This window comes from Monodon monoceros, unplaced genomic scaffold (assembly GCF_005190385.1).
Source record: "Monodon monoceros isolate NGI ecotype Baffin Bay Population unplaced genomic scaffold, NGI_Narwhal_1 Super_Scaffold_18, whole genome shotgun sequence".
Lineage (NCBI taxonomy): Eukaryota > Metazoa > Chordata > Mammalia > Artiodactyla > Monodontidae > Monodon > Monodon monoceros.
The window spans coordinates 80,418,811-80,433,964 of record NW_021703774.1 but is presented as its reverse complement, the minus strand read 5'-3'; the positions used below and the strand labels follow the sequence as shown (position 1 = coordinate 80,433,964).

General features: G+C 33.4%; 1 protein-coding gene across 1 annotated transcript in view; it reads left to right on the top strand.

The window, feature by feature from the left end:
• Positions 1–15,154, top strand: part of SYCP1 (synaptonemal complex protein 1) — a 145,376-nt gene that overhangs the window by 74,106 nt on the left and 56,116 nt on the right. Inside the window, exons 21-23 of the mRNA XM_029229102.1 lie at positions 545–626; positions 6,526–6,588; positions 6,765–6,827. Of these exons, the coding sequence (XP_029084935.1) occupies positions 545–626; positions 6,526–6,588; positions 6,765–6,827 (208 nt within the window). The remainder of the gene's footprint in view (positions 1–544; positions 627–6,525; positions 6,589–6,764; positions 6,828–15,154) is intronic.

The following is a 15,154-nucleotide window of genomic DNA, read 5'->3' as shown; positions in this document are numbered from 1 at the left end:
CAAAAGGACATGGGGAAAGAAACCTGTTTTGCTTGCCTTTTGCCTTCCTGATATCCAGTTTCCCTCTCCAGAGGTATCATGGTTTCTTGTGTATGTTTCCAGAGATACTCTGTACATATATATGGATACAGGTATACGCAAATATCTCAGTCATGTAGTTCTTCTTTAAAATCACTGGTATGTATGTCCCTAATTTATCTGTACAACATTACGACTATGTCTTAGAATGATGACTAATTTATGACTAAGAAAACAGTAAAGTGAAATCTTGACTTAAATAAGAAATAAGTTTTCCTATCTAGGAGTTTCTTTTTTTATGGAAAAATGGCTATAAAGATCTAAGTAATTTCAAAATAAATGTATAAATTAATTTAAATGTAGGAGTAGAATTGTGCTTATTGACATTAATGCATGAAAAATTATCAAACAAAATGAAAATATAAACCAACAAAAAATTAAATAGTCGACCGTTTTAGGAATTCCAGAAAGGGAATAAAATGAAAATATAGATTTTATTACAGTATCACTCTTCTATTTCTTTAAGGAATGAACTGGAATCTGTGAAAGAAGAACTAAAACAGAAAGGAGATGAAGTTAAATATAAATTGGACAAGAGTGAAGAAAAGGTATGTTGTATTTAATAAAAGGTTCTATCACAAAATTTTAAATCATAAAAGCAATACCACGTGTCAAGAAAAAGTATACTATTGTATAAATAATTAGTGGGCCAAGGGCTGTTGTAGGCTATTGACCTTAAAAATAGGGGCCACGTTGGGTTATTTTGCTTATGTGGTTTATATCTAGAAGAAATAGTGGCATGATTCTAAATTTCTTTAAATAGTGAGCATTTATAAATGTTGATTTATATTTTAGGCTAAATAAAAGGCTCATACTTTAGTAATATGAAATATACTGATAAATTGATTAATAAATTTGTGTTGTGCATTGGTGGAAATGATTTCAAAGAGTTGAGATAGGAAGAAGGCTTTTAGGGAAGATTATTCACAAAAGTGGAATAGTATAAAGTATGTGACATGATTATAGTATATAACATACATAGAGGGAGAAAAGGGTGCCAAAATAGATTGTGCTGATCAACCTAGATTGTGAAAGCCTTGACTGTGTTTTTTCATTCATTCCACAAATATTACTGACTACCTATGATGTGCCAGGCACTGTTCTGGGTGCTAAGTTTGTTTTTAATTTGTTTTGGTGGACAATAGTATCCAATTAAGTTTTTTCATTAGGCAAGTAACATTTTTAATTTTTGAGAATGGAATAGGGAGAGGTGAAAGGCACTGGAATAAGTTGGAAGGCTATAAAAAATAGTCTTGAAAGCTCTGAAAAAATTCTTAGAGAGGACTCTGGCCTAGTTTAGCTCACTTATACCTGAGCCATTCATTGCAATTAGGGGATAGAGTAATCTATCTAAGCCTGAGCTGCATTGCCATCCTTGGAGACATATCAGTCCCCATCAAGCTTTATGAACTAAGCAGGATTACTGTGAAATTTATACTGAAAGAGTCTTTCCAGGAAAGGATGCTGGCCAGACCAAAACATAGGTCTTCTATGTAATTGCTGTTGGAGCCCATGGAAAGGGCATCTATCTAAACTTGAGTCAGGACAAGCTTCCTGGAAGAAGCAACATTCATTTTGAAACCTCTGATTAATAGAAATTAGTGGAAGGCAGAGGTGTGGGCACAAGTATATCAGGGAAAAGAAGAGTATTCCAAGTTACACACACACACACACACACACACACACACATACACACATACACATACACACATTGTATATGAAGTATGAGAGAGCCCATCATATTTAAGCAACTAGACAAAGTTTATCTTGGCTGAAAGGTGGAGTTTAAGATAGTGGTGAGAGTGGAGAGAGGAGGGAAAGATGAGAGGTGAGGAGATGCGAGTGGAGAGATGAAGATGGGGAAAAATGAGGGTGGGGGAAAATGAGGGTAGATCATTTAAGGCCACATAGCTATATTTAGGAGTTTGAGGTTATTGAAGAGTTTTCACCTGAGAAGTGTCATAATTTTATTTATACGTTGGAGAGTTCTAAGACTATTGGAATAGTCTAAGGATGAGATGAACTATATTTTTAAGGGCTTGCAATGAACCAGGAACATTCTAGATTATGTATGTTATCTTAAACTGGAAGTCATTTTTGTTCTCATTTTATGAATTAGGAAGTCAGGCCTTCAAAGGGTAAAAACTTGAAAAGCTACATGACTAAGAAGTGGTAGAGCTGCCTTTCTAACATTCTTTAGACTATATCACATATTTTTCTCAAAAAGCTATTTTTTCTTTGAGTTTCATATTTATTTGTTAAATTCAACCCGAAAAAAATGAATTTAATCTCCTAAAGACTTGGTATGTAATTCACTACTTTAAAATTTGTATCAGAGGCTGCTTCAAAACACTAATTTTGTTGGTGTAGGGAAAAACATGAATTTCATGTTTAATGTAAAATAAAAATCTTCCACTAAGAACTTAAATTTATTTTACCAAAGTAGAAAATATTAATGATGAGTTAAGGAAAAAAAAAAAACAAATGAAATGCAAGACAAATTGATAGCATGTTTCAGCTTTCCATGGTTGGATTTCAATTTACCTGTTGAAACAGTTTTCTGGCAAGAATTTAAAATACAAATATTTCTTGGATATTTTGGCTGACATTGAAATTCGTTACACTCTTCTTTTATCCCAATCCACTACGTTAGTTCAGACATTTATTATTTCATACGTAGTTTACCTGAGCCGTTGTTTCCTCATCTCTAAAGTGGGGATAATAATACCTACTTTTCTATATCATTGGATTGTTACAAAGTTCAGTTTAACAAATGTTTGTGAAAGACATATTTAACAAATTATAAACATTTATATATAGTTAAAAAAATTCAGTATAAACTGGGAAAGCTAATAAAATATTGTAAAGTGATATTAATGCTAAGGTAAGAATAATGAACATTGACATATAGACACAAAAAGAATTTCTTTTTTAAAAAAGGTTACTGAACTAAACTGGGAGAGCTGATAAATGTTTTTGTAGAAATATAAGACTAAGCTTTATAATTCCATGTCTAAAAGATACTCAGAAAATAGAAATTCTGTTAACATTTTTTTAAAATCTGATGTCAAATAATGTTTTTTAGGCTCGAAGCATTGAATGTGAAGTCGTAAAAAAAGATAAACAAATGAAGATATTAGAAAACAAGGTATTATCAAATGTGAAAAATATTTAAGAATAGAGACTTTGTAACAAAATATGTATGGCTAGATTCTTTAGGGCCAACCTTTACATTGTCCTGTACAAAGAAATCTCAATTCCACTTTGAAGACTTTCAGGAATAGTATAGGATTTTTTTTTTCACATTTTTATTGGAGTATAATTGCTTTACAATGGTGTGTTAGTTTCTGCTTTATAACAAAGTGAATCAGCTATACATATACATATATCCCCATATCTCCTCCCTCTTGTGTCTCCCTCCCACCCTCCCTATCCCACCTCTCTAGGTGGTCACAAAGCACTGAGCTGATTGCCCTGTGCTATGCGGCTGCTTCCTACTAGCTATCTATTTTACATTTGGTAGTATATATAAGTCCATGCCACTCTCTCACTTTGTCCCAGCTTACCCTTCCCCCTCCCCGAGGAATAGTATAGGATTTTTACTACAGGTTTCTTTGAAGAGGCTCTGGGATAAGGAGTTTTTGCATAATGCTTCAAAGACCAAAGAAAGCTTCATTAAACTGATCTTTAGCTATCTCTTCCCTTTCCCCAAATTTCATTCTCTTAGCAGCTGCATTTGTTGTGGATATCTTTAGAGTGGCAAGATGCTTTAAAAAATCATTCTTAGATATCTCTCCAATTCTTATAATCAAGGGAGCTGCAGAAAAATGTCTGCTTTCTTTATGTGAAATGTTTTTACTGCCTGGCTGGCAATACCAATTCACTTTTCCCTTCTCTGCCCTTCACCACACACTTGTCTTAAACTTGACTTTCTGTATAGTGAGTCAGTGAGTAGTCTTTTGGAAAGCATAGTTCACTTTCTGAAGTTCCGACCTCTAATAATTAACACTATTTTCTTCTACCTAGAATTCTGGTGAATAAAATTCTTTGATTTTTTGTACATGAATTATTTGACTTAAAAATAACTAATACTTTAAAATCTTTTCAAGAATTTCTGGGTATTCCACCAAATATATTAATTAGTCCTAAATTTGGATATTATTTAAATTTAAAAGGATTGAAAACTTAAGTTACTTTAATTTTCATTAGTTTATTCAGAAATAAGGGACAGTGAGGTGGGCCAGTCAAAATGACAAAGCTGATAGATCTGATGTCATTATCCTTTTAGTAAAATATACATATTTTTTGAACTGTCATTATTACAGTTATAAAGATGGTTTTTATAATATGTAGTAATGTCAGTTATAAAGATAGTTTTTTAGGAAAAACTGAGTAGCAGGAAAATATGATCATCAATATTAACTCTCAAGGGAATAAGTTTTGATGGTCTGAAGAACAGAGAAATGCATAAAACGTGCTTTTTTGGGCAAAGTTAATAATCTGGTGATACTTCAAACTGATATTTTAAAAATGTGTTCAGCATTCATGTGGTAAGGCCAAGAAGTAACCTATTTTCCTGTCTATTGAGTTTTAAATTTTAATTATATTTTTCATTACTGAAGTTTTAAGTAGTTCTTTTAAAAATCTGCTCAATTGTTTATGGTCTCTCATTTCTTTTTCATAGTTTCAAGTCTTTAATTTTAAAAAATATTTAATATATTTTAATATGATATTCTTTGTCTGATAATATCAATATCTGAAGTCTTCTTCAGGTCTGATTTTGCTCTTTATTCTTTCTGCTGACTTTTTATTCTTTGAGCCTTATTTATGTTTTCTGATTCCTTGGTTTTTTACCTGTGGTAATTCTTTGTGGCTTGTGTTGAAATTGGTATCCTCCCAGAAAGATTTTCTTGGGGACACTACTAACGAGGAGCCCATTTTAAAGTAAATTCTCCATTTGAAGTTTTTGAGATTATAGAGATAGTATGAATCCAGCTATAAATGACTGCCCCGCTCCCCTCCCCAATCCAATATAAGGCCACCTCATGGCTACAAATTTTCAGGACAGTTTTCATACCATTCACTCAGTGCCAGGGTCAAGACAGACAAGTTTCCTTACTGTACCATTCTGTGTGGCAGATTTATTTCTTGTTTACACTTTCACTGAGTAGGTAGTCCTTTGAGTTTGTGACTTTATGCAGGGTTCTCTTATTGGATTCTCTACCTTTAGTGAGCTCTGAGTTTTATCTCCCATCTCTTTGACCCTAGGTATGTTCAGCAGATACCCGTAGGCCAAGTGCTGCCTTTGATGCTAGCCTCAAACCTACTATTATGACACTTTAAAGTTGTAATTTCAAGTAGGCAGATTTCTTATTTTTTAGACATTTACTTTTAAATTATTTTTATCAGGAAAGTTGTTCAGAGTATCTAGGTGATTTTTCTGTCAAAAATGGAAGTCTTTGCTTTTTTTAATAAATAAAAATTGTATACACAAATAGTTTCACCTAATATGTTTATACCTGCCAATTGGCATGATAATCAGTAAAATGTTTCTCACTTTTCTATGGTTTTTCTTCTTCAGTTTTCTTTTGAGTTCTCTGAAATAGACCATTGAGGGGGATGGTGCACAGTAAAATTTAGATAAAATAAATCACTTATAAACCCCAGTATCATACCTTATTCAGTTTCAGAATAGTTGCTGACTATGACTACATATGAGTATTTCAAGAAAGATATTTAACACAGCATTTTGTGCTAATCGTGGATATTAAAATTTTTTTCCCGTTGGACTTTCTTTCTACTTTGATGGAAATTAGAACAGCTTATATATCTGTAATGTTTTAGGACCCTTTAGAAATCTGTGCTGCATTTATGGTGCTCCATATAATTTTGGGCTAGTACCTCTTAATCCAATTCTACATGTGTAGCCAGGTGAAATAGTCCCTCAAAGTGAGATATTAAAAAAATGATTTAGATGGTATTTCTGTAAGAGGAATTAGAATGTATTTAGGAGGAGATAGAGTATTATAGAGGAGATAGAGTATTGTATTATTCCCCTTCCCCAAATATAATAAGTAAAAGAGATCTCACAAATGGTAAATGGGGAATAATGAATAAGAAAGAAGACAAATTATAGTTAATCCTCTGGCTGGCTTTCCAGAATCCAATTAATTATATAATTCAGCCCTCTGTATGGGATTCAGTAAAAGGTACTTTTCCCTTAAAGTAATTGAATTCATGTGTTCTTTAAGTAGATTAAGACATTTTAAGAATTTCAAATTTGTACTGAGATAATCTATTAAAATTTGTACACATATTTTTGACATTAATGGAATTATTTAACGACATGATTTTTGAAGTGATCTCTATGCTAATATTTTTGTTAGTTTGAAATTATTTTGACTGGAATATTGAATAAAATATTTTAAATTTCTCTTGATTTTTTAGTGTAACAATTTAAGGAAACAAGTTGAAAATAAAAGCAAGGTTATTGAAGAACTCCAGCAGGAGGTATGTACTGATTCTCAAAATAAAACTATTTAAAAAAAAAAACAACCTATGTTTTTACTACAGTTTTAGAGAATAATGCTTTCCTTTACTTTAGTAATTTTAGTCTAAGTCAGTAACAGTGCAAGTTTGAATCACTTTGATATTAAACATAATCCTTTATTTTTATCTTTTAACAGAATAAGGCCTTAAAAAAAAAAAGTACAGCAGAAAGCAAGCAACTGAATGTTTATGAGATAAAGGTATTTTGAATCCTTATTTTTGTTTTAAAAATACTAACACATAGATGAGAATTTAGGAATTTTAAGCCCTTTATTTATATTGTAGCAATTATTTTCAATCATTATCTTTTGAGATTGTGGGGATCAATCCTTTTAGTTGTAGTAGAGTGCACATCTTTGGTTTATCTATGTTAAAATCATCTAAGCAGCTTAGAATATATGTACACGTGTGTATATATATGTCTTCATATTCCTTACCCATACATTGAAAATTGAACTTGAGTAGGTTTGGGGTGGAGGCTTGGAATTGTTAGTCTGGATAAAAAAGTCAGGGCCACACTATATGCTCCCTGCAAGAGACACACTTTATTAAATATAAAGATAAAAGGAAGTTGCAGTAAAAATATGGAAAAAGATATGTCATATGCTATACAAACAGTAAGCATAGAAAAGCTGGAATAACAATTTTTATAACACATATAATAGATTGAAATACAAGGAGTATTATCAGAGATCCTAAGGGGCATTTGATAATGATAAAGGTATCAGTTCATCAGGAAGATATAACAGTCATGAATGTATTTGTTCTTAATAGCAGAGCTTCAATATACATGAAGTAAAAACGTAAAAAACTAAAATGAGAAATAGATAATTTCATTATTATATTTGGGGGTTGTAATAGCCCTCTTTCAGCAATTGATGCAACTACAAGAAAATAGGTAAGAATATACAAAATTTGAACAACATTATTAACTACCTTGACTTAATTGACATTTGTAGAACATTATAGCTACAACTGTAAATTCTTTTGAAGTGCACATAGGTTGTTTACCAAGATAGACCATATGCTGGGCCATACATTTAAAAATGTTAAAGTCTTATAGAGTATATTCTCTCACTACAACAGAATTAAATTACAAATAAGTAACCATAGGATATCTGGAAAAGCCTAAATATTTGGAAATTAAGCATTATACTAGTAAGTAACTCATGGGCCAAAGAAGAAATCACAAGGAAAATTAGAAATTATTTTAAACGGAATGATCATAGAAATACAATATGCCAAAATTTGTGGGATGCAACTAAAGCAGTTCTTGTAGGGAAATTTATAAATAATGTTTATTTTAGAAAAGGAGAAATGACCTAGGTTTTCACCCAGATACTGAAAAGAGGTGAGCAAATGAAACCCATGGAAAGTAGACCAAAGGAAATAATAAAAATGAAAAGAGAGATCAAAGAAATAAGAGAGACAAAGACAGAAATTAATGAAATCAAAAGTTGATTCTTTGAAAATATTAATAAAATTGATAAGCCCCTAGCAGGGTTGATTACAAAAGTAGAGAGAATAAAATTCACTGAAGGCAGGAATAAAATAGGACATTACCATATAGATACTGTAAATATTAAAAGGATAACAAAGGAATGTCATGGACAACATTATATCAATAAATTTGAAACTTAGATGAAATGGGCAAATTTATTTTTAAAAAATTTAATTAAATTTAACTTTTTTATACGGCAGGTTCTTATTAGTTATCGATTTTATACATATTAGTGTATATATGTATCTCCCAATTCTTCCCACCACCACCACCACCACCCCCACCCCCGCTTTTCCCCCTTGCTGTCCATATGTTTGTTCTCTACATCTGTGTCTCTGTTTCAGCCTTGCAAACCAGTTCATCTGTACCATTTTTTCTAGATTCCACATATATACGTTAATATACGATATTTGTTTTTCTCTTTCTGACTTACTTCACTCTGTATGACAGTCTGTAGGTCCATCCATGTCTTTGCAAATGACCCAATTTCATTCCTTTTTATGGCCGAGTAATATTCCATTGTATATATGGGCAAATTTCTTGGAAAACCTAACTTCCTAAAAACTGACACAAGATGAAACAGTACATCTGAAGAGCCATATATCAGGGAAATTGAATTTGTCATCAAAAATCTCCTAGAAAAGAGATATACCATGTTCTTGGATTGGAAGGATCAATATTGTGAAAATGACTATGCTACCCAAAGCAATCTACAGATTCAGTGCAATCCCTATCAAACTACCAGTGGCATTTTTCACAGAACTAGAAGAAAAAAATCTTAAAATTTGTATGGAGACACAAAAGACCCTGAATAACCAAAGCAATCTTGAGAAAGAAAAATGGAGTTGGAGGAATCAGACGCCCTGACTTCTGACTATACTACCAAGCTATAGTAATCAAGACAATGTAGTACTGACACAAAAACAGAAATATAGATCAATGGAACAGGATAGAAAGCCCAGAGATAAACCCACACACCTATGTCAACTAATCTATGACAAAGGAGTCAAGGATATACAATGGGGAAAAGACAGTCTCTTCAGTAAGTGGTGCTGGGAAAACTGGACAGCTACATGTAAAAGAATGAAATGAGAACACTCCCTAACACCATACACAAAAGTAAACTCAAAATGGATTAAAGACCTAAATGTAAGACCAGACACTATAAAACGCTTAGAGGAAAACAGGCAGAACACTCTATGACATAAATCACATCAAGATCCTTTTTGACCCACCTCCTAGAGTAATGGAAATAAAAACAAAAATAAACAAATGGGACCTAATGAAACTTAAAAGCTTTTGCACAGCAAAGGAAACTATAAACAAGACAAAAAGACAACCCTCAGAATGGGAGAAAATATTTGCAAACGAATCAACAGACAAAGGATTAATCTCCAAAATATATAAACAGTTCATGCAGCTCAATATCAAAAAAACAAACAACCCAATCAAAAAATGGGCAGAAGATCTAAACAGACATTTCTCCAAAGAAGACATACAGATGGCCCAAAGCACATGAAAAGATGCTCAACATCACTAATTATTAGAGAAATGCAAATCAAACCTACCATGAGGTATCACCTCACACCGGTCAGAATGGCCATCATCAAAAAAATCTACAAACAAATGCTGGAGAGGGTGTGAAGAAAAGGGAACCCTCTTACATTGTTGGTTGGAATGTAAATTGATATAGCCACTATGGAGAACAGTATGGAAGTTCCTAGAAAAACTAAAAATAGAATTACCATGTGATCCAGCAATTCCACTACTGGGCATATACCCAGAGAAAACCATAATTCAGAAAGACACATGCACCCCAGTGTTATTGCAGCACTATTTACAATAACCAGGTCATGGAAGCAACCTAAGTGCCCATTGACAGACAAATGGATAAAGAAGATGTGGTACGTATATGCAATGGAATATTACTTACGCATAAAAAGGAATGAAATTGGGTCATTTGTAGAGATGTGGTTGGACCTAAAGACTGTCATACAGAGTGAAGCAAGTCAGAGAAAAATATCATATATTAACGCATATTTGTGGAATCCAGAAAAATGGTACAGATGAACTGGTTTGCAGGGCAGAAATAGAGACACAGATGTAGAGAACAAACGTATGGACACCAAGGGGGGAAGTGTGTGGGGGGGTGTGGTTGGATGAATTGAGAGATTGGGATTGACATATACACACCAATATGTATAAAATAGATAACTAATAAGAACCTGCTGTATAAAAACAAATTAAATAAAATTCAAAAAAAAATCTCCTTGAGAAAATCCTGATCTGGAAGTTCTCAGGTGAATTCTAACACACAATTCAGGAAGAAGTAATGCCAGTGTTCTACAAATTCTTTCAAAAAATAGAAGAGGGTAAACAATTCCCAACTAGTTTTTTGATACAAAATCCTGATAAAGATATTATAAGAAAAAAAATTACAGACCAGTATCCTTTATAGAGACATAAAACCCTTAAAAAAATACCAGTAAATATAATCTAGCAATATATTAAAACCATATTACATTGAAGAAGTGGGAGTTTTTGAAACTTAAGTTAGGTTTAAAATTGGAAACTATCAGTGTAATTTACTGTATCAAGTGATTAAATAGAAAAATATAATCAGCTCAATGATTGCAGAGAAACATTTGACAAAATTCAGCACTCATTCTTGATAAAAAATTTTCAACAAAACTTGGTATAAAAGGAGACTTTATCAGTCTAATACAGAATACCTACAAAATACCTAGAGCTAGCATCATACTTAATGATGAAAGACTGAATACTTTCTCTTTAGTATCAAGAACAGTGTCTGCTTACTACCCCATTCAACATTGTATTGGAGGTTCTAGCTAGTACATTAAGGCAAGAAAAAGGAATAAAGTTATATAGATTGTAAAACAATATGTAAAACTGTTTCTTCTTAAGCGATGTGATGGTCTACACTGAAAATTCTAAGGTTTCTACAAAGTCACTTGTGTACTAGTAAGTGAATTAGCAATATTCATAAAAATATGATAAATTAGACTTCATCAAAATCTGAAAGATCTGCATATCAAAAGGTATCATTAAGAAGATAGGCAGGCTTCCCTGGTGGCACAGTGGTTGAGAGTCTGCCTGCCGATGCAGGGGACACGGGTTCGTGCCCCGGTCTGGGAAGATCCCACATGCCGCAGAGCGGCTAGGCCCGTGAGCCATGGCCGCTGAGCCTGCGCGTCCGGAGAGGCCACAACAGTCAGAGGCCCGCGTACCGAAAAAAAAAAAAAAAAATAGGCAAAGTACAAAGAAGACGAAAATACTGACAAAAATATTTGTTTGACAAATAACATATATCCAGAATATATAAAGAACTCTTAAAACTCAACACTAAAGGACAAATATTCCAATTCAAAATTGGCAAAAGACAACTACAAACAACCTGGATTGGAAATGGGCAAAGGACTTGAATAAATATTTCTCCACCGAAGATGTATAAATGGTATATAGGTACATGAAAAGATCTTCAACATCACTAATTATTAGGAAAATGCAAATCAAAACCACAATGAGATATCACCTCACATCCATTAGGATGGGTACTATTAAAAAAAAAAGAACATAAGAAATATTTGTGAAATTGTAGAGAAATTGGAATCCTTGTACACTGTTGGTGGGATGTCAAATGGTACCATTGCTCTGGAAAGCAGTCTGGTGGTTACTCAAAAATTAAAAATTGAATTAACATATGATCTGGTAATTCCACCTCTGTGTATATACCTAAAGAATTGAAAGTAGGGTCTGAAAGAAATATGTGTACACCCGTGTTTTTAGCAGCATTATTCACAATAGCTGAAAGGTAGAAGCAACTCAACATTCATTGACTAATGAGTAGACAAACAATATGTGGTATATACACAGAATGAAATTTTACCCAGCCTTAAGAAAGAAGGAAATTCTGATATATGCTACGGCATGAATAAACCTTGGTGGCATAAGCTAAGTGAAAGAAGCCAGTCACAAAAAGACAAATATTATTCTACTTATGTGAGGTACCTAGAGTTGTCAAATTTATGGGCTAGAGAGTGGTGGTTGCCAGGGACTGTGGGAGGGGGTAGTGGGGAATTATTTAATGGGTATAGAGTTTCAGTTTTATGAGATAAAGAGTTCTGGGGATTGGTTGCATAACCATGTAAATGAACTGTATGGTTTAGAAAGGTTAAGATGGTAAATTTTATGTTATGGGTATTTTATCATAATAAAAATTAAAAAGTGGGCAAAAGACTTGAATAGACACTTCACAAAGGAAATATACTAATGACTGATTAGCTCATGAAGAAATATTTAACACTATTAGTTACAGAAATAAAAATAAAGTCACAATGGGATATCACTACACCCCTAAGCAGGACTAGCCACATAATATGTAGGGCTCAGTGCAAAATGAAAAGGTGGGGCACCTAGTTCAAATATTCTTAAAAAATTCAAAATAGGCTGGAAACTAATCAGAGAGCATTGTATGACTACATAGGTCTCAAACCTATGAAAGTGGGCCCTACCTACAAGAATGGTTGAAATTTTATTGGTTCATCTGTTGATGGACATTTAGGTTGCTTCTATATCTTGACTATTGTAAATAATGCTACAAGGAACATAGGGGTACATATATATTTCAAATTAGTGTTTTTGTTTTCCTCAGAAAAGCACCCAGAAATGGAATTGCTGCATCATAGGGTAGTGTTCTTTTTTAATTTTCTGAGGAATTTCCATACTGTTTTCCACAGTGGCTGTACCAATTTATATTTCTACTGACAGTGCATGAGGGTTCCCTTTTCTCCACATTCTCATCAATGCTTGTTATTTGTTGTCTTTGAGGATAGTCATTCTGACAGGTGAGGGGTGATACCTCGTGGTAGTTTTGATTTGCATTTCTCTAGTAATAAGTGATGTTGACCATCTTTTCATGTGCTTTTGGCCATCTGTATGTCTTCTTTGGAGAAATGTCTGTTTAGATCTTCTGCCCAGTTTTTGATTGGATTGTTTGTTTTTTTAATATTGGGCTGTGTGAGCTGTTTGTATGTTTTGGAGATTAATCCCTTGTCAGTCACTTTGCTTGCAAATATTTTTTCTTGTTTTTTGGGTTGTCCTTCCATTTTGTTTATGGCTTCCTTTGCTGTGCAAAAGCTTTTAAGTTTAGTTAGGTCCCATTTGTTTATTTTTGTTTTATTTTAGTTACTCTAGGAGGTGGATCCAAAAAGATATTGCTACAGTTATGTCAGAGAGTGTTCTGCCTATGTTTTCCTCTAAGAGTTTTATAGTATCCGGCCTTACATTTAGGTCTTTAATCCAGTTTTAGTATATTTTTGTGTATGGTGTTAGGGAATGTTCTAATTTCATTCTTTCTCATAAAGCTGTCCAGTTTTCCCAGCACTGGTTATTGAAGAGGCTGTCTTTTCTCCATTGTATATTCTTGCCTCCTTTGTCATAGATCAGTTCACCATAGGTGCGTGAGTTTATCTCTGGACTTTCTATTCTGTTGCATTGAGCTATATTTTTGTTTTTGTGCCAATATTATACTGTTTTGATTATTGTAGCTTTGTATTGTCTGAAGTCAGGGTGTCTGATTCCTCCAGCTCCATTTTTCTTTCTCAAGATTGCTTCGACTATTTGGGGTCTTTTATGTTTCCATACAAATTAAAAATTATTTTTGTTCTATTTCTGTAAAAAAGGCCATTGGTAATTTGCTGGGGTTGCATTGAGTCTGTAGATTGACTTGGGTAGTATAGTCACTTTGACAACATTGATTCTTCCAATACAAGCACATGGTATATTTCTCCATCTGTTTGTGTTATCTTTGATTTCTTTCATCAGCATCTTATAGCTTTCAGGTCTTTTGCCTCCTTAGATAGGTTTATTCCTAGGTATTGTATTCTTTTTGATGCGATGGTAAATGGGATTGTTTCCTCAATTTCTTTTTCTGATCTTTTGTTGTTAGTGTATAGGAATGCAACATTTCTGTGTATTAATTTATTTGTATAGGAATGCAACATTTATGTGTATTAATTTAGTATCCTGCAACTTTGCCAAATTCATTGATGAGCTCTAGTAGTTTTCTGGTAGCATCTTTAGGATTTTCTGTGTATGGTATCATGGCATCTGCAAACAGTGACAGTTTTACTTTTTCCTTTGCAATATGGATTCCCTTTATTTCTTTTTCTTCTCTGTTTTCCATGGCTAGGATTTCCAAAACTATGTTTGATAAAAGTGGCAAGAGTGGACATCCTTGTCTTGTTCCTGATCTTAGAGGAAATGCTTTCAGTTTTTTTTTTTTTTTACATCTTTATTGGAGTATAATTGTTTTACAGTGGTGTGTTAGTTTCTGCTTTATAACAAAGTGAATCAGTTATACATATACATATGTTCCCATATCTCTTCCCTCTTGTGTCTCCCTCCCTCCCACCCTCCCTATCCCACCCCTCTAGGTGGTCACAAAGCACCGAGCTGATTTCCCTGTGCTATGCGGCTGCTTCCCACTAGCTATGACCTACTAGAGAATGGACTTGAGGGTATGGGGAGGGGGAATGGTAAGCTGTGACAAAGTGAGAGAGTGGCATGGACATATATACACTGCTTTCAGTTTTTCAACACTGAGAATAAGGGTTTATGTGGGTTTGTCATATATGGCCTTTATTATGTTGAGGTAGGTTCCCTCTATGCCAACCTTCTGGAGAGCTTTTATCATAAATGGGTGTTGAATTTTGTCAAAAGCTTTTCCTGCATCTACTGAGATGATCGTATGGTTTTTATTCTTCAGTTTGTTAATGTGGTGTGTCCCACTGATTTGCATATATTGAAAACTCCTGCATCCCTGGGATAAATCCCACTTGATCATGGTGTATGCTACTTTTAACGTATTGTTTGTTGGATTCGGTTTGCTAGTATTTTGTTGAGGATTTTTGTGTCTCTGTTCATCCATGTGTAATTTTCTTTTATTGTGGTATCTTTGTCTGGTTTTGGTATCAGGGTGTTGGTGGCCTCATAAAATGAGCTTAG